Source organism: Heptranchias perlo, chromosome 8, assembly GCF_035084215.1.
Source record: "Heptranchias perlo isolate sHepPer1 chromosome 8, sHepPer1.hap1, whole genome shotgun sequence".
Classification (NCBI taxonomy): Eukaryota; Metazoa; Chordata; class Chondrichthyes; order Hexanchiformes; family Hexanchidae; genus Heptranchias; species Heptranchias perlo.
This window is the reverse complement of record NC_090332.1, coordinates 62,030,375-62,058,079: the sequence shown is the minus strand read 5'-3', so window position 1 is coordinate 62,058,079 and position 27,705 is coordinate 62,030,375. Positions and strand designations below refer to the sequence as shown.

Genomic DNA, 27,705 nt, shown 5'->3' with positions numbered 1-27,705 from the left:
TTAAAAATCAAAATCTTTATTACAAAAATAAGTTACACTCACCTCCAGCTTACAGTATAAAACAATGTTTATCTGCAGGAATGAAACAATGATGATCAATGCCAATGAAATCTTGCTGTATTTAGCAGTAAGGTCCTTAAAGGACAAGTAACATCTCCAGTTTCCATGGGTGGACGAAAGCAATGATTGATCAGGTAGTTTTAAATTGAAATCAAACTATACAGAAAACCAAGCAACTTTTTCTCAAGTTTTATTGATTCACATCCAGATTTTAACCTCTCATCTATTTGCGAAGCATGGGGTATACTTAAAAACTACAATATCCCTTAACAGGCGATAGAGATTTAAATTTAAAAAAGAAACTCTTTCACATATCTTAGCCTTCTAGTCCACAATTTTTACCTAGATTTTTGTTGTTCAATTTTCTTGGCCCCTATCCATTCTCTTGGTCTTAGTCCTTTTAAAGTTTCCAGGAACCCTGGTTAGATATTCAAGACAAGAAAGCATGTTCACACAGTCATGCAGGTACTGACACACCCTTGCATCCCTTACAGGTGCACTGTAAAAACAATGGCACTTGTATGAAACCTACAATGCCCGTTGTTTATATACCCATACTGTGACAGTGTAACATGATTACAGCAACAGCTTAACTTACAAGGATTGTAGTATTCAATCCTGAAACAGAATGGAATACTGTCAGTGTACTGCTCTGGATAAAAGGCAACAGTACAAATGACACTGCAAACTGCCTGATCTTTAGGACTGATGTCAAATACAGCCAACTTTCACATTAAAATCTGATGCCTTGACATCTAGAAAGTTACTTCTGCAATCAAGGATTTAAAAAAAAATATCTGCACCAAATTTCTCCCTCCCTCTCCCCGAAGGTGTCGATCCCTTGCTGGGGTGCAGCTACACACCCTCTAGCACCTCAACCAGATGGTAACTACTCACACATGAACCACCGCGATGAACGCTGGCATGCTATTTAACTGTGGGGAACCATGTGAACTACCAGCGGAGAACTCCAGAGAGTGTTAAGAGGATCTATGGCTGATTTATCCACCCCTAAACCCAGGGGCATAACAAGGGCAATTATACCCCCAACTGACATTGGTTAATTCAGCACAGAACAGGGATTAAGCTGGAACCTTCTGCATATGGCTCAGCTATTTGGTGGATAAACTCAGCTGTTAAGATAGCCTACAGTAAGGAATATTAAAGTAGTATCAACTGTCAAACAAGTATTGTTCAATTCAGAACTAAAACCATGGCACCATAATGCTAGGGTATTCCTTAGGTGTTCAGAACCATATCCATTATTTTAACCCTGACTTTAATCATAGTGCACCCACCCCTTAACATTTGCATGGTATTAGCCCAATTTAAAACACCCTATGGTACAATCTTCTACAAGTTATATTAAAAGCAAATGGCTTATGGACAATTATTTACAAAGTGTGGGGTTATGGGAATTATGAATTCTCACTAACAAATTTATCCAAGAAGCTTGCTACCTACTCAAGTTTAAAAAAATTAAGCCTATTCTAAAGCATTATACTGCAATACCCTTAAGTGTCTCAAGTTATTTAACCCTTTCAATACATCAAAAGCAAATATCCCAAATTAACCCTAATTAACCTTGCAGCACTAATAAAACGTTCTAATTTACATAGCAGTTTTCAACTTCAGCTGTAGTTTTGCACCTTGTCACTGAAGATAAACAGCAAGGTTTTATCTGTTTGCAGTTGGTACTCACATGGGGCTGCAGTATACAACTTTAGGAACCAGGGAATATGAATTGGAAAATCTCTAGGTAAAAAGCAGATTAGACATTTCTGAAAGACATTTACAAAAGCAGAAACTTGCCACTGAGTCAGCAGGGCAACTTTCGAACAAAGTGTGCTTAGTTCAGAGTTTACATCAAATCCAAACAAACTGGATTAGAGAACGTGATCTGTATCAACTTCATTAGAACACAAAGATATGTGCAATTTTATACATTGGTAGGACTAACCTATACAAAACCATTAAAAGGGATATTGTATTTTATTTCAGAATGTATGGTTTGCTTTCAAATTGCATTTTCGATTTCCAACATCTCAGTACTTACAAAAGTAACATCTCCTTCAACTATCATACAACCTAAGGCTAACTATAGTATCTGAAAAAGCAGACAGCAATTTCAGTTTAATAGAGACAAAAGCAAGACTTGTTTCTGGTCATTTGTAAGATAGGTCCACACTATAACTTTATATACCCAACTTTAGCCAGAACTAATTTGAGGAGGGTACTGAATGAAAAAAAAAATCCAGACCAGCAAAATACAACAGGTTTCCTTTGCGGGCAAATACAGCATAACAAGCCTTGCTCTTGTCTACAGTTCTCTATTTACAGTACACATAGGGTAGTTTAATCCTCGGCTACTGAGGTAGTTAACCAACCCTTTTTAAAAGACGGGTTCAGAAAAGAACCATTTTTCTGGAATGCTCGACTACCTGAAATTTTGGCGATTACACTTCCATCTGCAAGCAGTTCTCTTCTTCAGGAGTAATGACTTGCAGAACTGCTGTGTGAGGTAGTGATGAGCAACAACGAGAATACTACAATCAGCTGGACTTGAATGTGATGGTTCGGACACGGTTGTAAGTCTTCCGAGCAAGTCTGGCATTGTATGAATCTTGTGACCATTATGAAATTTTTGACAAAACTTAATGGTCATCACCCACCACTACCTCGGTACATTACAAAAAGGTACATTTGCTATACAAAATTTAAAAATTATAGTCCATATATGTTGAAATCTGAAGCAATCTTCATTTCCTTGGCTGTTCCCGGTCTCCATTTGGCGTCATGGTCTGGAATCTTATCTCCATTAGCAGCTTCCAGTGTAACCTCCACATAGCAAGTCAGTCGTCATCAAAACAGGTCAGGACCGGCCTCGACCTCGTTTTCCTGCTAGCCAGGCAACAAAAGGAAGCCATTAAATTAGGATCTAAAACTAAACCAGTTTCAGAAAGAAGGTTGACAAAAAGTTACTGCTTTTAAAAACACATTGTTCCCATTAATTCAAAATTTAATGCTTCAATATTCTTGTATTTCAGGATTGAAATTTAAGATGACAAATCAAGCAGTCATTGCACTCTCAAGTGAGCTCAACTTAAAAAAACTAAGGAGTGTATCATTTAACTTAATTTGGTTTCAAAACAAGTTCTTAAAAAAAAAACCAACGCAAATCTGCTAACCTCTTCAAAATATCAAACCATTCACTTTTTTGTAGAATTCACTTACAGCAATGTAAATATACACCAAGCAGAAGATCCACTGCAGTGTAATTTATTCAATTTAATTTTGTTAAGTTAAAAGTAATGAAAACAATTTGAAGCTTAAAAAGGAGTTTTATTTGAATAGATTCCAAAGTGCATAAATTTTGTCCAAAATGCATCTGTATTTCAGAACCTCAATCTCTGCACTGATGTAAGAAATGACACACTCCTATTTTTAATAAGAGCTAAGAATTTAGGGATAAAAAAAATAAGCTATTCCTATTCTGGCAACACATTTAAGCAGCTGGGTTAAACAAGTTTCAATTATTCCATTATGCAAGTATTGTAAGCATTTTTAAGAAGTTAAGCAAAGACCAGACATACTGAGCGTTTAGTGCTGAAAATTAAGAATGAATAGTTTGTTTTTTGTGATTTGAGTTTTAGGAATATATTTAAAGCAGTTTCTTCATAAATACATCCTCATGAAGAAACATTTAATTTCACTGGAAAAATAAATATGTCACTGAAATGGTACTATTTCTAGTTACAGAAAGTAAAACCACAAAGAACATGTTCATTTAACTCATACTATTTGGTGTCATCCCCAGAGTACCTCCTTGGCACAAAAGAGCAGTGCATATTGGATTCAGGTTGAATGACCCATCACAACAGCAATGCAACAAGTGAGTCAGAGGTAACTAAAAATCAAATGTTCACTCATTGATTTACACGTCATTATTATCCTGAACTACATTGCAAGTATAAAACCCTGTAGAATAAAGACACTGCCGTTGCAAAATATCACTCAAGTTTCTTAAACTCGTGTTTTCTCAATTTTAAATACCATTCATAAATATATAAGCAATCCATATAATTAACTGAACTGTGCAGACAGTAACGCATTCCTAGTTTTTCCTTCTATAATCAACCACTCTGACCAAGGTTTTCCATTATAAATTCTTTAGAGAATTTGGATCAGTTTTTGAAAGATCGTAAAAAATTTGTCAAAAGGAAAATTTATACAACAAAATGGAATTTAGTTAAATTCATGTGGTTTGATAGAATTTTGAAATTTTATTGAAATAGACATTAACAGTAGATAGAGAATACAAGAATGAACTTGACAAAGTGTCACTTCTGGAATAGCCAAACCAAAGAACTGGTAGTAATTTGAAATATCAGTCAACAACAAACAAATTTATTTAGGTCAACTTGCCTACTCCTAGGAATGCAAGTTAGTAACATACAGCTTCTTCAGTTACTTCAAATACAAGAAATTCAGGAAAAAAAGCAACAAGTTAATTTTGTAAATTACGCATTTAACTTTAAAAGCCACGGAAACAAAACTACCAGTAATGTACATACACTGAAGCCAAATATTAGACTATGTTTAGTAGTGAGCCAGATTTCCAAAAACTTTTTTTTTGGCAAAATCATGATGAATTATGTCCAACCTCTGCTAAACTAGATGGAATGCCTTTATCCAAACAGCCAAATTTCAAAAACAAAAAAAGCCTTTCCCACAGTCAAGTGGGAATCATTGCAGACTACGCAGTAAAGTCCAAGTGAATTTTTTTGTAAAAATATATATACATCTGCAAATAGGGGGATTCTTGCCAGATGTCACCAATTAGCGAGCGGCAGCCAATCAGATTTAAGGCCAATCTGTATTTTGAAGTCAGTTCGGATAACCTATCAGTCATATTTTACTGAACCCCTAATGGTCTATTTCCACTGTTGCCCATAAGTATCCTGATAAAACTCCTGGTTGTTCTCAGATTTGTAACCATAGTTACCAGAATAATCACCACCTTGGAGCGGTTGCTGAGCAATAGGTTGGGAGCCCCAGTTCTGATTATTGGTCTGGCGCCGCTTCGAATCTGGCTGGTTGTACCCATCAGCTTTTCGTTTGCCTCCTACATTTCCACCGCGGCCACCCCTCACACCACGTACCCCGCGGCCTCTTTGCTGCGCCTGGGGACCCCCTCTTGCACCACGAGCACCTCTCCCTGCCATTTGACCACGCGGTGTGAATCCAGATCTTCCACGTGGTTGGGGAACTCCACGACCTCTGGCAAGAGGGGCACCTCTTCCACTTCTGCCACCTCTTCCTCTAGCAGTTGTCTGATAATCGTCATAGCCATAGTATGGATCTTCATATCCTCCACGGTAATCATGGTAATCATAGCCATAATAATCATAATAATCTTCATAATTATAGTAATCTAGAGGATAGCTGTAACCTCCTCTGGCTCCACGACCTCTGCCTCGTGCTGGAGGGGGCATGCGGGGAGGAGGGTAGTAGTAATAATCCTCATACCTGGAGTTAAAAAGATGATTATATTTTGATTTGTTGAAAATACATAAGCTCATCAGTTCAGTTACATTGTTAAGCAGACTTTTTTTTTTAAAACCACCAGAGGTTGATGTTCTATTTTTTTTTAAATCAATCAGTCACTGGCCATGCAAATTGGTAGCAACTGTAATTTGAGTCAGCAATACCAGATGTGAGTGACACATTCACTTGTTTGCTCTCTGTCCTTGAGGAATTGTCTGTTCCCTGTTCCCCCCCCACCACTTACTTTGATAAGGAATGCATAAGAGGAAATATGTCAACTTTTCTATTTGACTCACTTTTAATAAGGCCAAAGTGTATCTGCAGCAGCTTTTGAAATCGAAGAATTAAGAAAATGACAATACACACTATTAAGAGAATCAAACTATACAGAGCACTCTACTTCAGAAGACCAGAGTGAAAATGTGAAACTTGCAGAGAGGACAGAGTGAGATACATGAATTCTAATTAGAGAAACTGCTTACTATCGCATGCAATTACATGCTTCAGTCAGAAATGTATTTAAGCTACAGCTGGGGAAATTGTCTGGCGCAGAGGGTTAAAGGCACTGGGCTTAAATCTAGTCCATACTGATGGAATGAAGGGACTCAATTCATCCTCCAATATTTAAAGCATAAATCTGAATTTTTTGAAGTAGTGGATAAGGGAGTGTCAATGGACATCATCTGAATGGACTTCCAGAAGGTATCTGATAAGGTTCCACACAAGAGACGGTTAGGAAAAATGGACCCACAATGCCTCCATTGACATGAGTAGGGAATTGGTTAGGACGTAGGAGACAGAGTAGGGATAAAGGGAACATTCTCTGATTGTCGGGATGTGACAAGTGGTGTTCCCCGTGGATCTGTAATGGGGATCACAGATTGGACTTGGATGAAGGAATAGAGTTGTATATTCAAGGTTGCAGATGACATTAAATTGTGTAGTTGGGAGTAGAAGGTTACAAAGGGACAAGACAGACCAAGTGAGTGAACAAAACTGTGGCAGATGGAGTTCAATTAAATAAAATATAGAGAGACGAGGAGCTGTGGAGGAACAGAGGTGCCCATGTACAAAAATCTCCAAAAGCTAGTGCATAGGTACAAAAAGTAATCAAAAACATGATGTAATGTTGGTCTTTATCTCAAGGGGGATGGAATACAGAAGTGAGAATGCGATGCTATATTTCTACAGAGCATTACTCAGACTCCACTTGGAGTACTGCATTCAGTTTCGGGCACTGCACCTCAGTTAAGATATATAGGCATTGGGAGGAGGTACAGCACAGATTCACCAGAATACCAGATATTTTCTGCCTCTCCGAGGAGATTACATTGCTGTGGGGGGAGGAGGGAGGAAGTGTTGAGTCATGGAGTGGGGCAGGTTTGATGGACTAGCTGTTCATTTCCTGCCCATCAATTTTGTATGTTCGTATGGGTATTAAGGGATATGGAGGAAAGGTGGGTAAATTGAGTTGAGGTACAGATCAGCCATGATCTAATTGAATGGCACAACAGGCTTAAGGGGCTGAATGGCATACGCCGGGTGCTATATCCTTAATTTGAAGCTAACTGGCAATTTCATTCAGAGGCCATTGGATCTGGTGCTGGAAGTGGAGGGTCTGCTCTTCTGTAGTTACAGTTGAGGCAGCATAGTGGAAGCATAATTCAGCACCCGACTGCTAATATCAGAGTGCTTGATGCTGATTCAGGCACTCAGTGCGGTAACAGGAAATGTTTTTAAAAAAAGCTTAAGACTTAACCTCAACCAAGGATAAAAATGAAGGGATTAAAAAGAAAGCTGCTTCAAAGTACACCTATGATACATAATTAACTTTACAGTTAGTGCAAAAGTGAAAGTCTACTCTGTATTTCAAAGGACAGAACAGCAGCTGAAATGCAGCAGATTCAATCATGTAAAAAGGAGTAGCATGCCTGCAACATAACTAAGGTGGAATAGTTAACAATGGAAATGGCCAAATAGAAGTATAGCCATACACTCCCACCCACCTGGAGTTTGACCCAGATTGCATGCACCACTGAAAGCACAATTGTTAATTGAACCACTTCTTTGAAGGGCTATTTGTTACATCTTACCTACCAAATTTCAAATATGATTTAAATTACAAACAGCTGAAATGGCAGATATACTCACAGCTGAGATCTAGCAGCTTGCCTCTGAGCCTGTCGTTCCTTTTTCTTCTTGTCTGGAGGCTTAGCGAGAACAATTTCAATATTTTCACCTTCTAGATCTTTCCCATTCATTTCATCCATAGCCTGCCAAAAAAACGAGCAGAAAAAGTATGATTGCTGTGTAAAAAAGTCTTCAGGTTAAAAGATAAGTTTATGAATACAAGTCAGAATGCAGGGGAATAGAAGGCAGGTATAACCTGCCCCCCATGATGTGTTGCCTCCCTGGTGCCAGGGTAAAGGACATCCTTGAGTGGGTACAGAACATTTTGAGGGGGGAAATGGGAAAAAGCAAGTAGTCGTGGTCAACGTGGGAACCAATGACATAGGAAGGAAAAGGGTCAAGGTCCTGCAGTCAGAATTTCAGGAGCTAGGGAGGAAGTTAAAAAGCAGGCCCTAAAAAGGTAGTAATCTCGATTACTCCCAGTGTCACATGCTAGAGAGTATAGGAATAGTAGGATAAGATTGGTAAATGTGCAGCTGGAGAAATGATGCAGCGGGGAGGACTTCAGATTCCTGATTGGGACCAGTTCTGGGGCAGGACGGATCTGTTCATGTTGGACGGGTTGCACCTCAACAGAGCTGGGATCAATGTCCTCACAGGGAGATTAACTAATGCTGTGGGGGAGGGTTTAAACTAACTTGGCAGGGGGGTAGGCACCAGAGTGAAACATGAGAGAGGAGAAGCAAGGTGCACAGAGGATTGGCAAGGACAAATAGCACTAGAGTGAAGAATAGTTCAGAAATATCACGGATCAGACAGGAGGCAAATGCAAGGCAATCTAAGATGAGTTTGGAATGCATGTGTGTAAGTGCATGCAGCATGATAAATAAGGTTAGTGAGCTGCAGGCTCAAGTCACCAAATGGGACTATGATATAGTGGCAATAACAGAGACCTGGCTCAAAGAAGGGGAGGATTGGGTACTTAATATTCCTGGCTCCAGGGTATTCGGAAAAGACAGGGTGGGGGGGGTTGGTGGCAGTATTAATCAAAGGAACTATTATGGCACTGGAAAAGGATGATGTAGTTGAGGGGTCAAAGACAGAATCTATACAGTTAGATTAAGGAATAGAGGAGCTATGCTATAGGCCACCAAATTGCAGGCGATAGAACATCAGAACATAAGAAATAGGAGTAGGAGTAGGTCATACGGCCCCTCGAGCCTGCTCCACCATTAAAGCAGATCATGGCTGATCTTCGACCTCAACGTCACTTTCCCGCCCGATCCCCTTATCCCTTGATTCTCCTAGTGTCCAAAAATCTATCCATCTCAGCCTTGAATATATTCAATGACTCAGCATCCACAGCCTTCTGGGGTAGAGAATTCCAAAGATTCACAACCCTCAGAGTGAAGAAATTCCTCCTCATCTCAGTCTTGAATGGCCGACCCCTTATCCTGTGATTATCCCCCCCTAGTTCTAGACACTCTAGGCAGGGGAAACAATCTCTCAGCATCCACCTTGTCAAGCCCCCTAATAATCTTATATGTTTCAATGAGATCACCTCTTATTCTTTTAAACTCCAGAGAATATAGGCCCATTCTACTCAATCTCTCCTCATTGGACAACCCTCTCATCCCAGGAATTAATCTAGTGAACCTTCATTGTGCCGCCTCCAAGGCAAGTATATCCTTCCTTAGATAAGGAGACCAAAACTGTATGCAGTACTCCAGGTGAGGTCTCACAAAAACCCTCTATAATTGTGGTAAGACTTCCTTACTCTTATACTCCAGCCCCCTTGTAATAAAGGGCAACATTCTATTTGCTTTCCTAAATAGAGGAGCAAATTTGCAGGCAAATTAGAGAAAGATGCAAGAACTACAGAGTAGTGATAACGGGGGACTTCAATTATCCCAAATAGACTGAGACAGTAAAGGGCAAAGAGGGAGAGGAATTCCTGAAATGTGTTTAAGAGAACTTTTGGGAATAGTGTGTTTCCAGCACAAGCAGGAAGGAAACAGTGCTGAATCTAGCACTGGCAAATGAAGTGGGGCAGGTGGAGCATGTTTCAGTGGGGGACTATTTGGGATACAGTGATCATAATATCATTAGTTTTAGAAGAGTTATGGAAAAGGTCATGGAAAATCAAAGGTGAAAATACTTAACAGGAAGAGAGCTAATTTCAGTGAATTAAAAAGGGATCGTGCCCAGGTGGATTGGAATCAAAAATTGGTAGGCAAAACAGTAATTAAACTACTCCTTCACGGAGTTGGTTCGGGTAGACATATTCCTGAGGGGGAAAGAAAGGGCATCCAAAGCTAGAGCTTCCTGGATGACTAAAGATATAAAGATTAAAATGAAACAGAAAAGGAGGCTTATGACAAATGTAAGGCTGATAATGCAGCAGCCTGGTTCTCTAAATACAAGATGTACAGAGGAAATCTAAAAAAGGGAATAAGAGGGGCAAAGAGAGAGTATGAGAACAAGATTAACACTAACATAAAAGGGAACCCAAAAGTCATTTATAAACATATAAATATATAAAAGGGTAGTCAAAAGAAGGATGGGAACAACTAGGGACAAAAAAGATCATCTTGTGGAGGCAGAGGTACTGAATGAATACTTCACATCCGTCTTCACTAGAGAAGAGGATGCTGCCATTGTAGCAGCAAAGGAGGAAGTAGTAGCAATACTGGACAGTGTAAAAATAGATAAAAGGAGGTACTTAAAAGATTGGCAATTCTCAAAATAGAAAAGTCACCTAGTCCAGATGGGATGCATCCTAGGTTACTGAGGGAAGCACGGGTGGAAATTGCAGAAGCTCTGGTCACAATCTTCCAATCCTTCTTAGATATGGAATGGTGACGGAGGACTGCAAATGTTACATCCCTGTTCAAAAAAGCTGAGGGATGAACCCGGCAATTACAGGCCAGTCAGCCCAAGTTGGTGATGGGGAAACTTTGACACACAATAATCCGGGACAAAAATGAACTGGCACTTGGAAAAGTATGACCTAATAAATGAAAGTCAGCACGGATTTGTTAAAGGAAAGTCGTGTTTGACTAACTTGATTGAGTTCTTTGATGAAGTAACAGAGAGGGTTGATGAGGGTAATGCGCTTGATGTGTGTATGCACTTTCAAAAGGCAAAAGTACCACATAACAGACTTGATAGGAAATTAAAGCTCATGAGATTAAAAGTGGCAGTGTGGATACAAAATTGGCTAAGGAACAAAAAGCAGAGAGTAGTGGTGAACAGTTGTTTTTCAGACTGGAGGGAAGTATACAGTGGTCAGTATTAGGACCACTGCTCTTATTCATACATATTAATGACCTGGGCTTGGGTACAGAGGGTATAATTTCAAAGAGTGCAGATGACACGAAACTCAAATGTAATAAACAATGTGGAGGATAGTAACAGACTTCAGGAGGACATACAGAATGGTGAAATGGGCAGACACATGGCAGATGACATTTAATGCAGAGAAGTGTGATGTGATGAATTTTGGTAGGAAGAATGGGGAGAGGCAATATAAACTAAATGGTACAATTTTAAAGGGGATGCAGGAACAGAGAGACCTGGGGGTGCATATATACAAATCTTTGAAGGTGGCAGGTCAACTTGAGAAGGCTGTTAAAAAAAGCATATAGGATCCTGGGCTTTATTAATAGAGGCAGATGGTACAAAAAACAAGGAAGATACGCTAAACCTTTTATAAAACACTGGTTAGGCCCCAGCTGGAGTACTGTGTTCAATTCTGGGCACCACACTTTAGGAAGGATGTCAAGGCCTTGGAGAAGATGCAGAAGAGATTTACTAGAATGGTACCAGGGATAAGGGACTTCAGTTATGTGGACAACTTGGAGAAGCTGGGGTTGGTCTCCTTAGACCAGAGAATGTTAAGGGGAGATTTGACAGGTGTTCAAAAACATGAAGGGTTTTGATAAGAGTTAATAAGGAGAAACTGTTTCTAGCGGCAGACGGGTCAGTAACCAGAGGACACAGATTCAAGGTGATTGGCAAAAAAAGCCAGAGGCGACAATAGGAAACTTTTTTAAAAAAACGCAGCGAGTTGTAATGATCTGGAATGCACTACTTGAAAGGGCGGTGGAAGCATATTCAATGATAACTTGCAAAAGGGAACTGGATAAATAATTGAAGGGAAAAAATTTACAGGGCTATGGGGAAAGAGCTGGCACAGGCACGTTGTGCTGAATGGCCTCCTCGTGTGCTGTACCTACTATGATACTATTTCCTATCTTAGGGTTAGTATAAATGGCACCTGAGAAGATTGTTAGTTGCATTGAATTTCAACCGAAGCCTTTTGGTGAACAAGTTGGGCCTGTATACACTGGAGTTTAGAAGAATGAGGGGTGATCCTGAGGGGACTAGAAAGGGTAGGTGCTATGGGGATGTTTCCCTTTGTGGGAGATTAGAACTAGGGGCCACAGTTCAAAAATAAGGGGTCTCCCATTTAAGACGGAGATGAGGAGAAATTTTTTCCAGAGGGTCACTAGTTTGTGAAACTCCCTTCCCCAGAGAGTGGTGGAGGCAGGGTCATTGAATATTTTTTAAGGCTGAGTAGATAGATTCCTGATTAACAAGGGAGTCAAAAGTTATAGTAGAGACTGAAAAGTAGGGTTGAGGGCACAATCAGCCATGACCTTATCAAATGGCAGAGCAGGCTCAAGGGACCGAATGGCCTACTCCTGCTCTTAATTTGTATATTCGTATGTAAATGAGTTATAATCAAATAGGCAAATGATGGAACATCCACTAACTAAAATCTGCTGATGCTAAACTGGTTCAGTTGTCAAAAGAGCACTTGTTGGTATGCAAGTCTTAAAATTTTCCTACAAATGGGTGACAATTAGGTCAGCAGGAGTACCCAAAGGTAGGTGCATGATTGATTTAACCAAATTGCTTATATTTGCAATTTATAATTATACACATACAAATGCATTCATTGAACATTATAAAGCATGTGTAAAAGTGCCGCTGGTAGCCACTTCAAACTAACCAATAAATCTGAGTACCGAAAATACCCACAAGGACAGGGCAGCTAGGTGCTTCCCTATAAGAAGAAAAATCAAAACGTGGACAGCCGTGTTGACAGATCGTTCATAACCGATTGTCTCTCTTCACAGCTAGCAAACAGCACGCGTCTCAGAGAAAGTTAGTTATGAAAACTGATTATACTTATCTTTACTAAATACCTATTATATGAATGAAGAGGGCAGTGACCTCAGTAAAATAATTGTCCATCATTTTTTAAAAAATCAGCCGAAAGATGGTGATAAAGAATTTACATCATGGATCACAACAGAGTCCCTTCTAACAGCAGACCTGTTATTCACTTGAAGTTGCATTTGTAATATTATGCCTCATTTCTAAACCTCAAAACAGAGTGATTCAGCAGCCTTTACCTTCACTGCACCGTCTCTTTCATCAAAGTGAATGAAAGCATAATCTTTCAGCTTCTTCACCCGTTCAAGCTTGCCAAATTGGCTGAAGGTCTTTTCTAGTAATTCTTCCGTTACTGTACTGGCCAGGTTACGAACAAACAGCACCTTTACCTGCAACAGTGAGCAAATATATTAAAATACACTATGTCCAAATAATGGCTATGTTTTCTAAATATCACCATCAGTATTTAAGTCTAATAGAAATTACTGCCCATGGCTTGGTGGGTAAGTGCACAGCTCAGTGTGGAAGTGAGTCATGGGGCAAGCAAAGTTCTAGGTTCAATGCTGTGGCAGCATTGGGGGTGCTACCATTTTTTTTAAAAAATGATTCATTCATGGGATATGGCTGTTGCTGGCAAGGCCAACATTTATTGCCCATCCCTAGTTGCCTTTGTGGTGGCGGGTCACCTTCTTGAACCGTGGAAGGCCAGCCATATGCTAAAAAGGGAGAAAATAGAATGAGAGTAAACTAGCAAAAAATTTAAAAACAGATTGTAAGAGCTTCCTACAAGTATGTAAAAAGGAAGAGTAACAAAAGTAAATGTTGGTTCCTTGAAGGCTGAGGCAGGAGAAATTATAATGGGGAATAAGGAAATGGCAGAGACATTAAACAAATATTTTATATCTGTCTTCACAGTAAAAGACAAAAAGCATACCAGAAGTAGTGGGGAACCAAGGGTCTAATGGGAATGAGGAACTTAAAGCAGTTAATATCGATAGAGAAAAAATACTAGAGAAACTAATGGGATTAAAAGCCGACAAATCCGCAGAACCCGATGGCCTACATCCTAGGGTTCTAAAAGAGGTGGTTGCAGAGATAGTGATACATTGTTTGGGATCTTCCAAAATTCCCTAGATTCGAGAACGGTCCCAGTGGACTGGAAGATAGCAAATGTAACCTGCTATTCAAGAAAGGAGAGAAGAGAGAAAACATGGAAATACAAGCCAGTTAGCCTGACATTAGTCATCGAGAAAATGCTGGAATCCATTATTAAGGAAGTGGTAACAGGGCATCAAGAATATCATAATATGATTAGGCAGAGTCAACATGGTTTTATGAAAGGGAAATAGTGTTTGACAAATCTATTCGTTTTTTTTGAGGACGTTAACTAGCAGGGTAGATAAACGGGAACCAGTGGATATAGCATATTTGGATTTCCAAAAGGCATTCGATAAGGTGCCACATAAAAGGGCTCATGGGGTTGGGGGTAATATATTAGCATAGATTGAGGATTGGTTAACAGACAGAAAACAGAGCAGGAATAAAAGGGTCATTTTCAGATTGGCAGGCTGTAACTAGTAGGGTGCCACAAGGATCAGTGCTTGGATCTCAGCTGTACAATCTATATTAATGACTTAGATGAAGGGACCAAGTGTAATGTAACAAAGTTTGCTGACGATACAAAGCTAGGTGGGAAAGTAGGCTGTGAGGAGGACACAAAGAGAATGGGCAAGAAGGTGGGAAATGGAGTGTAATGTGGGGAAATGTGAGGTTATTCACTTTGGTAGGAAGAATAGAAAATCATTTTTTTTTTAAAAAGTGAAAAACTATTAAATGTTTGTGTTCAGAGAGATTTGGGTGTCCTCGAACAAGAAACACAGTTAACATGCAGGTACAGCAAGCAATTAGGAAGGCAAATTGCATGTTGCCCTTTATTGTAAGGGAGTTGGAGTACAAGAGTAACGAAGTCTTGCTACAATTGTATAGGGCTTTGGTGAAACCATAACTGGAGTACTGTGCAGAGTTTTGGTCTCCTTATCTAAAGAAGGATATACTTGCCTTAGGAGGGGCAGGCTCACTAGATTAATTCCTGGGATGAGAGGGTTGTCCTATGATGAAAGATTGAGTAGAATGTGCCAATTTTCTCTGGAGTTTAGAATAATGAGAGGTGATCTCATTGAAACATACAAGATTCTGAGGAGGCTTGACAGAGTAGATGCTGAGAGGTTGTTTCCCTGGCTGGAGAGTCTAGAACTAGGGGGGCATATTCTCAGGATAAGGGGTTGGCCATTTAAGACTGAGATAAGGAGGAATTTCTTCACTCAGAGGGTTGTGAATCTTTGGAATTCTCTACCTCAAAAGGGCTGTGGATGCCGAGTTGTGAGTATATTCAAAGCTGAGGTAGGTAAGATTTTTTGGACTCTAGGAGAATCAAGGGATATGGGGATCGGGCGGGAAAGTGGAGTCGAGGTTGAAGATCAGCAATGATCTTACAGAGTGGCGGAGCAAGCTTGAGGGGGCGTATGGCCTACTCCTACTTCTTACATTCTTATGGTGAACAGTGCTGTTACGCAGGAAATTCCAGGATTTTGACCCAGCAGCAACGAAGGAACGGCGACATACGTCCCAAGTCAGGATGATGTGTGACTTGGAGGGGGAACTTGGGGATGATAGTGTTCCTATGCACTAGTTGCCCGTGTCCTTCTAGGTGGTGGAGCTCGCAGGTCCCAAACAAGTTGGCAAGTTGCTGCAATGCATCCTTTAGATAGTGCACATGGTGCAGCCACAGAATGCCGGGAGGAAGTGCCAATCAAGCGGACTGCTTTGCCCTGGTTGGTGTTGAGCTTGAGTGCTGTTACAGCTGTATCCATCCAGGCAAGTGGAGAGTATTCTCCAGTTGTAGGCAGTGGAGGCTTTGGGGAATCATGGGGTGAGGCACTTGCCACATAAACCCAGCCTCTGTCCTGCTCTAGTAGCCACAACATTTATGTGGTGGGTCCAGTTGAGTTTCGGGTCAATGGTCAGCCCCCCAAGATGTTGATGGTAGTGAATATGACTATGGTAATGCCTTTGAATGGACAGCACCCCAGGCCAGGGAATGGAAAACATAGCCAGGGCTCCCGGATCACTACTATTAGAAGTGCTGGCAGCACTCATTGAATTGTAGCCAGGGTGAACAAGCTCATGAATTCCAAACTTCACACTGACAACAAATTCCAATAAACCTGTTACATCACACTTAAAATAATGCTCAAGGATTATTACCTTTGACATGACCTCTGGATCTGGATCCTCTATAGGATCTGCCCATTCCACTGTTACAACATTGCCCCAGACCTTCACTTTTCCACTCATAAGCCTGCGTCTGGCCTGGGCAGCAGATTTATGATCTTCAAACTCCAAGAAACAGAAACCTCTATTCTTCTTCTTGTCATCTGGTTGGTGGTACAGTATCACATCTGTGAGTCCCTCTGCCAAAATAAGTGTAAAAGTTATACACTTAAAAGCTCCCCACTGGGTTGTTTTACATTTATCCAGTTTCTGGTTAAGTAGTTTCCTATGTCTTTCTGTAAAGTATGTGCACGTCCTATGAAAAAGAAGTTTAGGCAATGTGGAAGAAAGGTTTTTCAGACTTAAAAGATCTTACCCAGAAACATGGACAACAGTCACAAATTCCCCCCCCCCACCCAACCCCCTGTATAAAAGTACTTTCCCCACCAATTTGACACTGGAGCAGGGAGGGGGAGACAGAGTGGACTGCTGAATCTTACGTTTCTCTGCAAGAGAGGCATTTTCATTCCAGCTACTACTTTCCCTGTTGCATTTGTTGGCAAGACCAGCTTTCATTTGGCTGCACATCTGTCAGGGGCCATAGTAGATTGTCTACAGAAGGAGGCCATTTTCTCAAGGACAAATGCAGTGAGCAGGAGTGCCCAAGTTGCTGAGCTGAACTAGCACCACAGACAGAGTATTGCAGCAATATCACCAATGCAAGTTAAAAGTAATAGAGTGTCGACCGTGGATCCTCCTGGGCCTTTGGCACGCTCCACCTGGGTGCATTTTTGCTCCAGTTTGAGAACCAGTGGTAAAGATAAAAGCAACTGAGAATGGGTTTCTCCCAAAAAAAATCTATGGTACACTACGGTCAACAGGTCTTAACCGGAGAAAGAAAGCATCAGGAAACATGGCAGCTATCTTCGCAATGCCTCAAGGTTCTGGTATCTACTTCTCCAGGAGCCAGAAAAGCAAGGATGCAAGTGGAGAGGTAGGGTGATAATCCATGCAGACTAAAATGCAGGCACCAGAGTTCTGGATGCACTGCAATTTACGTAGGCAGGAGAGAGGCCAGCTAGGAAATGGCATCAACCAGGGCAGCAGTTCTACTATTGGCATCCCTGTGCTTGGAGGAAAGCAAGAGAAAACAATGGCTAGAGCTCGCATATGAAGAGGACAGAAAAAAGACGACCCACTACACGAAACCCACCCCATTCACATTTGGAGCAGCCACCCAACCACCCTCACCAAGAGTAAAAAATGGAGACTAGTTGAGGGGGGGTTGCTCTTGGGAAATACCTCATCGATCCCCTAAGACAAATCGAATAAACTCTAGGAGACTGCAATAACTCATGAATACCATAACTCCAGACAACCCTCTAACCTGGTAATATTCTTTTACCTGAGGAACTTGTCCAACTCCCATTCCAAGGGCTATAGGGAATCTATGCTCACTGCACTCTTCAGTAACCTGTTCTACTTCCTAACATCTAACCCAACTCCTTGCCTTTATTTTATGCAGACACCCTAGCTCTCTTATCCCTGTTCATCACAAATAACCAATCCAAATGTAGAATCGAATCCCATCTTTTAAAAACCCTAATCAAAAAAACTTATCTAAATTTGAGTTTCTCCAACAAAAGCAGTCTCAACTCCTCAAACCTATCCCGATAAACATCATCGTTCCCTATACCTTCGCCAGGGCTTGGATATCCCTAGCCACGTGTGGGAACCAAAACTGAGCACAATACTCCCAGGTATGGCCAATTCAAAGCCACGTACAGCCTCATAGGATTTGGTGTTATTTTGTACTGATTTAGTAAACATTCAGCTAGACTTTCCAGCTGACAGTCACTATCTATTGCTTGCACATCAAGAGTCATGGCACCGAAGGGAAGTCATATCCCAGCACACAATGGGAGAATAAGTTTGGGGGGTGGGGGGAGGAGAATATTAAAATATTAAGAGAATCAGCAAGAGTCCCTCACAGTTAGTGATGGAGTGAAACATCCCAAATAACTAGTGGCAAGCGTGCATAATTATGGGACTGTATAAAAAGGTGACTCAAAATTAGTGATTAATCACAAGCCCAAATCAAGCTGCATCAGGAATTTGCATCTTCCTTGACAAAGCAGTGCAACATCAGCTATGCTGTTAAGGAAAACAGGCAAGCCCAAACCTACAGTTCAGCTTTTGTTGGGAAATTCATAAATCACACTGTAGCTTCAGTTACAACCCCACATATAGGTATTTATCAAAGTTCAACAGAACAATATTTTGTCACAGCATAACCAGACTTACAGCTTCTGCAGTCAGCAAACAAATTGAAGACTTCGGAAAACAAGCTGTAACTTGTAAGAGTAGAACCAGCGGTCAAATTTATCCCACTGGCCTGAGGTTTGGGCTATTTCTCTGCTATATCATGCTGTGAAGTACATCAGTGACAACTGTGCCATTACCATGCCTATTCATGTGGCTATCAAATAGGCTGTGTGCATCAATTGGAATAACGGGATGAGGGAAGTGATGCAACTTTACCTGTAACTTTACCAAATTCTTCCATAATCTGTTCCTTTGTCTTGCTTTTTGGAATGGATCCAACGAAAAGTCTGTTGTTCGCCACAGAAATACAAACACCAATGTGTTTACCAGGCCGAATTTCATGGTTATCACACTGACAAAATTGATAACAGAGTTAGTTTATGAATCCTAATTAAGGGAATAGACTATACTGTGTATGAGCATCACAGAATCTCACCAATTTGACAGCTTCCTGCGCTGCTTCTTTGGAGCAAAAGGTGACGAAAGCATACCCTCGATTTAAACCAGTCAGAGGATCCATCATCAGGCGTAAATCCCAAATTGGCCCAGCCTTTTCAAACAGGGGGACAAGTTCATCTTCAAAGAGATCCCTTGGTATTTTACCTACAAATATCTGACAAAATTGGACTGATTTTAAAAAATTGTTCAAAAAGAGAATGTCAGTAACAGCCTTGGCTTTCATGGTTAAGGAATTCTGATATAAAATGCTTCTTTACATTAACTAGCTACGACATGTTCTATTGTAGGTTAAAATTTTAAACGTCTGACTAAGCAGACATCAACTTTCAAAAGCTGGCACAATCAATTCTCATGTTTAATAATACCCCCTGTATGCATTTAATAGAGCGCAACAGCTCTTGACTAAATGCTCTTGACTAGCCATCCTAATGCAATAAACCTACCCCAGGCATGCTGCTATTCTTTTAACTAATATCAGCATTATTTTCTTCAGGTTCCAAATCCATGCCACATTCATCAGTCCATAACCACTGCTACTCACCTCAGTACCAATGTTAGGTTGAGGACCCGAATGTACCATATCTGGAGGAGGACCACCATACTTCCTTTGTCCTGTAGTGACATCAAGTGTATAGCCTGTTCTTTCTAAGAGGGCCTATGAAAATAGAAACAAACTTAACCATCTCAAACAAGCAATTGCAATACATTACAAAAGGCATGATAATTTTAGGAAATGCAGCTCTGCCTACCCCTATTGAGAAAAAAAATTAATGTTCCAATCTTAAACTGAGACACAAAGAAAGGCTTGCAGGTTCAATTCCTAAAGTACTAAGTAAGCTCTCAGTTGGTGTGGATGGATGCTGCAATTGATTTTGATGCCATGCATAGAATGTTCAGCTAGGGTTCTTGCTAACCAACATCCAGCCACCCATATCCACATGTGGGGATTTTGGACAGGAAATCCCCGCAGTCAAACAGCTTGCTTACAACTCACCATCTAAGCTGATGTATGACCGGTCATTTGGATGAAGTACCAGCAAGCAATCAATGCCCACAGAACTATTTCCCATCTGATGTCAATGTCTTAGAAGGTAGGGAAAAATTGACAAGAACATTTAAAAGAAAAAAAAACACTCTTCCTGGATCTCACCAGTTAATTTGGAAAATATGTTAAGATGCTTTTTGTATTTCCATCCCAACCCATTTGGAGATTAGGAACCTCAGATTAAAATTAGAGTTACACCACTCGGTGTGTAACATGCCAATGTACAGAAACATGTCACTAATGCAAAGCAATCTCACTGAACTTCAATACATCAGATAGTATGATCCTGAGCCACGAAGATCCTTGCTTCATTTCCTAGTCTAACCCACAGCACTCCTAGGCCAAGAAAGAGAAAATCCTTTCCCAATTGCTAGCCAGCGATCTCTACTGCAAACTGTAGATGGACTTCAGATGATGAAAGGATCAGGCCAACTAAGGTTCAAAAGGTGAACTTTGGATACTGGAGGAGTCAGTGCCTATGAATCCATGTAGCAACAAGAGTCAGCTTTTTCCAAGAGTGCAGGGAAAAGAAGTTTGCAATTGTTTTTTTCAGTTGAAGGAAACAGCACTCTTTCTATAAAAAGGTAGGAAATATTTGCTATAAAAACACCAGAAAACAAGCAATTGAGTTAAAAAAAAAAGCCAGGTCTATTATGTAAGCACTATACCTTAATTTTTGTCTCATCTGGACCTTTATTAGCCTCTGTCACCTTCGACCCTTGCTTTTCCCTCTGTCTGTAAGTCTTCATTACGCCACATAAAAAGGCACTTTTATTCTACACAGAAAGAAATATCAATAGATTAAATCGATGCCTTTACCATGACTGAACAGGACTACTTTCTCCCTGCTCCCACTCCTGATGTACACGATTTACCTTTTAATAAAACCATTGAAGGAACTGACTAAGTTTCAATGGATTGGAAAGTCCCTTCTCTCTAGTGACCAAGGATTCTACAACCAATGGAATTTGAAACTCAACCACTGCCGAATATGTCACAGCACAAAATTATCAATAGCCAGCACCAATTGATCACAAAGATGGCTTGCACGAGAAATACAAAATGTCACATTGGTGTAGTAGCTCATGCTGCAAGGCTAGTGATAAAGTACATTCAACTGATGCTTGATCTTGACATTAAACAAAAGTTTTGAATTATACCCAACGGCTACACCACACATTAATCAGCAATGAAATATTAAATATACGTGGTGTAACAAAAAATTGCCACACATTCATCTTTTTAACATTAATAAGTAAATTTAGCCAAAGAAATACTGTGGCATTTGCTGGCTCCCAAAGTCATACCACTATCGTCAGTATCCCACAGCTACGATAGTCTTAAATAAATAGAAAGATGAATGTAATTGTGAATTTTTAAACAGGATAAATAAAAAGGGATCAAGTGGTACACACCTGAAAAACTACAGCAACTCTATCTTATTTTGGGATTTGATTGCTCATAGGAGGTTAGATAATCAAAATTGCATCATTCTGGCATGGGTGGAGGATTGGTTATCTAACAGGAAGCAGAGAGTTGGAATAAATGGTACATTCTCGGACTGGCAACCAGTAGCCAGTGGTATTCCGCAGGGGTCGGTGCTGGGTCCCCAACTCTTTACAATCTATATTAACGATTTGGAGGAGGGGACCGAGTGTAACATATCAAAGTTTGCAGATGATACAAAGATGGGAGGGAAAGTAGAGAGTGAGGAGGACATAAAAAACCTACAGGGGGATATAGACAGGCTGGGTGAGTGGACGGAGATTTGGCAGATGCAATACAATATTGGAAAATGTGAGGTTATGCACTTTGGCAGGAAAAATCAGAGAGCAAGTTATTATCTGAATGGCGAGAAACTGGAAAGTACTGCAGTACAAAGGGACCTGGGGGGTCCTAGTGCAAGAAAATCAAAAAGTTAGTATGCAGGTGCAGCAGGTGATCAAGAAGGCCAACGGAATGTTGGCTTTTATTGCTCGGGGGATAGAATATAAAAACAGGGAGGTATTGCTGCAGTTATATAAGGTACTGGTGAGACCGCACCTGGAATACTGCATACAGTTTTGGTGTCCATACTTAAGAAAAGACATACTTGCTCTCGAGGCAGTACAAAGAAGGTTCACTCGGCTAATCCCGGGGATGAGGGGGCGGACATATGAGGAGAGGTTGAGTAGATTGGGACTCTACTCATTGGAGTTCAGAAGAATGAGAGGCGATCTTATTGAAACATATAAGATTGTGAAGGGGCTTGATCGGGTGGATGCGGTAAGGATGTTCCCAAGGATGGGTGAAACTAGAACCAGGGGGCATAATCTTAGAATAAGGGGCTGCTCTTTCAAAACTGAGATGAGGAGAAACTTCTTCACTCAGAGGGTAGTAGGTCTGTGGAATTTGCTGCCCCAGGAAGCTGTGGAAGCTACATCATTAAATAAATTTAAAACAGAAATCGACAGTTTCCTAGAAGTAAAGGGAATTCGGGGTTACGGGGAGCGGGCAGGAAATTGGACATGAATTTAGATTTGAGGTTAGGATCAGATCAGCCATGATCTTATTGAATGGCGGAGCAGGCACGAGGGGCCGATTGGCCTACTCCAGCTCCTATTTCTTACGTTCTTATGTTAATGCTATATAATTTAGATTTCACTTCTCCCCACATAATCTGCATACAATTATTTGCTTAGATAACTACAAATAAACAGAAGAATCCTTACCTGAACATGGGAAAGATCACTTTCCTTAAACTGTTGTAGTACTGATAATGCACCATCTTCATTGAACTCTCTCAAGGCATCAATTGCTCTCTCATCTAAATCACTATGAGAAACCAAACCTACAGAAAAATCCAAGGCAGCACGTTATTAAATGCCAGACATTTGACAGTACAACTGAATATATGCAGCAATAAGATTAAATAGGACAATCAGTTTTAAGCTTTTGTTAAAATTAAATATACTAGTTCGAAATGTTACTTGTTTCCAGAATCTCCATATTCAACAATCTTTCTAAAACTGATGTAGTATTTGCTTGCAGTTTAATCTTTAATGAAAGCTCGCTAACAAACGTAACATTGTGTGCTTGCAGTTGTACAGTCTTACTCTCCCCAGCCACTATTAGTGCCACAGCTGCACTGTGAAAACAGACCTGACTCTCCTGAAACAAATGGCACGGTAAGCCCCCAAAAATCAATATTCACTCTACAAAGTACCAGTCAACACATAACTGGGGTCCTACTGCCATCCATGCCATTAGGATTTGTCTGCTTGAACTTGATAGACATAGGTATAGATTTCAGTTCTGCTCCATCAATGGCCAAATGTCAGGATTAAAAACCTGCACTATCAGTCCTTAGTGCAGTGAGTTTTGATGTACTCAATTCAATTCCAAGAAGGCCAACGACCACAGTAGGTGCATCAAGCGTCTTGCCCTAGTGTGAGCCCAGAGTGTCTGAATCACAACCCAATCTGGATATCTACACACATGCACTTTTCACCAGTCACTATTTTGTCCTCAGGTTTTTGGGAAAGGAAATAAAATGGGAGCAATGAAGGGAGATAAATATCTGTGCTCCCATTCCAGATCACTGTCCCATAACCCCTCTGGAAATCAACCACGTGCAGAATGAGAACTGGCCCAGGCTAAGCTGCGACTTTTTCACTCTGCAATCCCATATGGCATTTTGTTTTAGGATCACTCAAATGTTCCAATGTACTGCACAACAACAACTTGCATTTATATAGCACCTTTATCATAGCAAAACGTCTCAAGGCACTTCACAGAGTGTTATCAAACAAAATATAACACCAGGCCACATAAGGATATTAGGACAGATGTTCAAAAGCTTGGTCAGAGGTAGGTTTTGGGGAGCATCTCAGAAGATAGAGAAATGGAGGGGATTAGGGAGGGAATTCCAGAGCTCAGGGTCTAGGCAACTGAAGGCACGGCCGCCAAAAGTGGAGCGACGAAAATCGGGAATGCGCAAGATACCGGAATTGGAGAAGTAAGAAGATCGCGGAGGGTTGTAGGGCTGGAGATGGTTACAGAGATAGGGAGGGGCGAGGCCATAAAAAAGGGGGGGGGGGGGGGGGAAAAAGAGATTTGAAAACAAGTATGAGAATTTTAAAATCGGACTGGGAGCCAGGGTAGGTCAGCGAGCACAGGGGTGATGGGTGAACGGGACTTGGTGCGAGTTAGGATTGGGACAGCAGTTTTGGATGAGCTCAAGTTCATGGAGGGTGCAAGGTAGGAGGCCAGCCAGGAGAGCATCGGAAGAGTCGAATTTAGAGGTAACAAAGGCATGGGTGAGGGTTTCAGCAGCGTATGAGCTGAGGCAGGGGCGGAGACAGGCAATGTTACGGAGATGGAAGTTGGCTAGAGAATAATGCACTCAGTTTCCCCTCACGGGGAGCTCCTACTTTCAATTGTCAGCCTGGGCCGTTTCTCACAGGAAGGGGGGGGGGGGGGGGGAAATGTTTTCCCTATCAGTACTGGAATACCCCACCTTCAAAGAGCATTCCTTTGCTTTCTATTAAAAGAGAAAAGCACTGAATGCGTGCACTGGCACGTTCCAAAAGGAAACGCAAGTAAGACATAGAGCAAAAGGCCTCCCAATAGTCACAGGTGAAGGGAAAGTAATGCCAAAACATATTTTAGTTTACCCATGAATTTTTGTCAACTCACATGTTCTCTTCGCCCCCGCCCCATGCCAGTGACAAAAAGCAGTGTGGGACAGTTTGGAAATTTCCAGAGAATTGGGCACAAAATCTAGGCTGTACTTCAGTGTGCAAGAGTTCTGTAATGTCAGATACCATCTTTCAGGTGACATTGCACCAAGGTCTCGCCTGCCCTCAGGTGGGCATAAAAGATGCCAGGGCACTATTTGAGGAATAGGCAAATTCTCCTGTCCAACATTAACCTCTCAACTATAAACAAATTATCTGGTCATTTATCTCATTGCTGTTTGCGGGATTTTGCTGTGTGCAAATCTGCCTACACCGCAACTGTGACTACAGTACAAAAGTACTTCATTCAAGACATTTGTCTTGAATACAAATTTTCTGTACATAAATAGGTGCACATCACTTACATCATGAGGGATGAGTCAACCCAAACTACCCTTCGCAGCCCATGCAAAAGCAACAATAATGTAAAGGGATATTTTTGACTTATCCCTGCATCAGATTTTTCACTGCATTGAAATTGTACAACGAATATTGAATGAAAACAGGAAAGGCATCAGTTTGCAAATGTGAAGTATAACAAATAAACTTAAAGTTCAAAGGCACAACGGGTGAAAGTTTGTTCAGTGTGCATAAAATTGATAATATACAAATGTAGTTTTGAGAGCATAAATGTAGTTTACCTGCTAAATAAATTTCATCTAGTTTGTCTGCAACGTTTTGTGGTAAACCAGCGGTTAATAAAGTCTGATAGTGTTCAGATCGAACAACGGCAGTGGAAGTATCCATCGGTTCTTCTGTACCATTTCCATTCATATGTTCGGTAGCCATTTCTTTAGCGGACATCTGTACACGTGTACACAGAAATAGAAGTAAAATCGTATGTGGTAATGTCTTCATCTGGGAATGGATAGGTTTAAACTGACAGCATTACAATCATTAAAACACAAGGGGCGGAAAGGAACCAGACATGAACAGACTGGCTGGGGGATCAAATCGCCAGTGATCTCAGCTTTAGTCATCATCACCCCCACCCCATCAGTGACGGCTTTGGAAACAGCAACTAAATAAGTTAAAAGATCAATAACAGGCGATTAAACAGAGTCTTCCCGCCCTTTTCAAACACTCCTCCGGGCGGTACGTGACAGCGCCTACCTGCGAACTGGCCGGGAGCTGTGCTCAACTACACGTGTCTGCGAAGGAGCAGGACAGCCGGGCCCTGCCCGGGCACGGCACCGGGGGGGGGGGGCCTGCTTAAATCGCCAATCAGCTGGGCCGGACTCACCAGCACACCCAACAAACTCCCTCTCCCACCACAAATCCCGGGACCCCAGGGCGAATCAACAGCCGGTGCGTCACGGTGAGGCCAGCGGTAATACGGGATGGGGTCAACTCACGCCAGCTTCCTCCTCCTCCTCTCCCGTCACCCCGGATGCTCTCCACGAATCGAGCCGGGAGCGGCTCTCGCTCTCCACCCCCTCCCTCCACCCACCGGCCATGTGACTCAGACAATAGCCGCACTCAGGCTGCTCTGCTGCCGCCTCATCACATTTACTAACCCGCTCGGACCCCCTTCCCTCCGCCTGAAGCGACCAGGGCTTCCTTAGACAGAACGACAGCGGCTTCTCTCCCTCTCCCCTCCGAAACCCACTCCACCCTCTAAACGGGGCCGTCTCAGGCCCTGCGGCCTAGTGCCGCGCTCTGACACAGCTCGATTTTCGCAGTCGGGTACGGTACAGCCCCCTCCTCCCCATCACCCCGAGTTACAAGCACGTAAAATACCGACACACAGGCCGTTCCAGCCCAGCAAGCCAGGTAGACGCGAAGCCAGCTAACGCTCACCTGGCTCCCGGTCTCGGCAGCGCTGCGGACTCGGCTCGCTCGCTTGTCTCCCCCTCCGCTGTCTCGTACTGAGCTTTACAAAATGGCGGCTCAGCTCGGCGCGCGCCACTCTCAAAGCCCCCAAGCTCCTCTCACGCGCTTACCGACTCGCATGGCGGGGTCTCCCGACCTGCCCCGCAAGGACACTGTCAATGGCGGGCGTGGCCTCCCGCCCGAGCCCGTCCCTCCCGCTTTTCCATTGGGTAGGAGCGGCTGGAAGGCTCCATCCATTCCCCCACCCCCGTTGAAGTCGAGTGACAGGTGCTTCCTTCCTATCCACTGAATGGGTTTCTGAGGACAGCTGGAGAATCACAGGGTGGAACAATCCAACTGAGTGCAAAAGAAATGGACATGAATGGCTGTGCATTGATGATTTGAGGGACTGGCAGTCTGTGCGGTTAAATTACCTCAGTGAAAGTATTTTATTGCTTGGGGTTTAACCTACCTTGTGAGCTGGACTATGAGATTATTGGCAAGAGAACCAGAGAGGAGATGAGGAGACATTTTTTTTCGCATCGAGTTGTTATGATCTGGAATGCACGTTGTCCACGATTGTGAAAAAAGTCACACGTGTATGCCCACTTGGCCGAGGGACTCAAGGAATGCCGGCATCAGTTCAACTATATGCTGCATGAGATTGTGTAGAGGAGGGGAGGAACTTGGATGGGGATAGGAGCGGGAGGAGCGACAGTGCATTTTCATCTTATGCAATCTCCAAATACAGAAAAGTAGTTGGAAAGCACTGTCCAAAAATTGTGCATATGTAAAGATTCTAATAGCAGTATGTAAAGTTTCTTAATGCATAGGCATAAGGTATTTTCTACAATAGCCCACAGCTACACTTCACCTTCATATATTAGTTTCTATCAGTTTTGTGTCTCCATGCTACAAGTTTAGGGTCTTGCCTTGATATTCTCTCAGATACAATGGTGCTGGTCATTCTTCTAAGCATCTTATGTTTAGGGGTGTGTCCGTGCAAGTCAATATCTAACTATACGATAACGTAATGTAGGGATGTAATAGTAGTATCACCTTGAGCTCTGAACTGGGGATTCGTGCCTTTTGCACGTGCCCCTGCGAGCACCTGTGTAATCTTTTCAAAGGTGAACTGAGGAAAAATGTGATAAG

At 41.8% G+C, this 27,705-nt stretch overlaps 1 protein-coding gene across 6 annotated transcripts; it reads right to left on the bottom strand.

The window, feature by feature from the left end:
- Positions 1-26,684, bottom strand: LOC137324639 (heterogeneous nuclear ribonucleoprotein Q). 6 transcript variants are annotated; one of them, XM_067989172.1, is made up of 12 exons: positions 26,539-26,684; positions 25,380-25,542; positions 22,732-22,850; positions 20,689-20,796; positions 19,517-19,630; positions 18,953-19,129; positions 18,733-18,868; positions 16,186-16,391; positions 13,161-13,310; positions 7,759-7,880; positions 5,066-5,589; positions 1-2,961 (listed from the first exon to the last, which is right to left on the bottom strand). In XM_067989172.1, exons 2-12 carry the CDS (start codon positions 25,540-25,542, stop codon positions 2,933-2,935), a joined length of 1,848 nt encoding a protein of 615 aa, XP_067845273.1. In that variant the 5' UTR covers positions 26,539-26,684; the 3' UTR covers positions 1-2,932. The 6 variants fall into 6 exon arrangements, with proteins under 6 accessions (XP_067845273.1, XP_067845274.1, XP_067845275.1 ...); XM_067989173.1 differs by having other exon boundaries at positions 5,081-5,589; XM_067989174.1 differs by having other exon boundaries at positions 1-2,958; positions 5,081-5,589.
- Positions 26,685-27,705: the final 1,021 nt, after the last annotated feature.

Excerpts from the sequence above, each read along its gene's own strand:
- LOC137324639 (XM_067989171.1), bottom strand. The coding sequence starts at position 25,542 with ATGTCCGCTAAAGAAATGGCTACCGAACATATGAATGGAAATGGTACA. Across the intron at positions 19,130-19,516 it reads AACCTAACATTGGTACTGAG|ATATTTGTAGGTAAAATACC; the intron begins GTGAGTAGCAGT and ends CAATTTTGTCAG. Across the intron at positions 7,881-13,160 it reads AAAGAGACGGTGCAGTGAAG|GCTATGGATGAAATGAATGG; the intron begins GTAAAGGCTGCT and ends TTTTTTTGGCAG.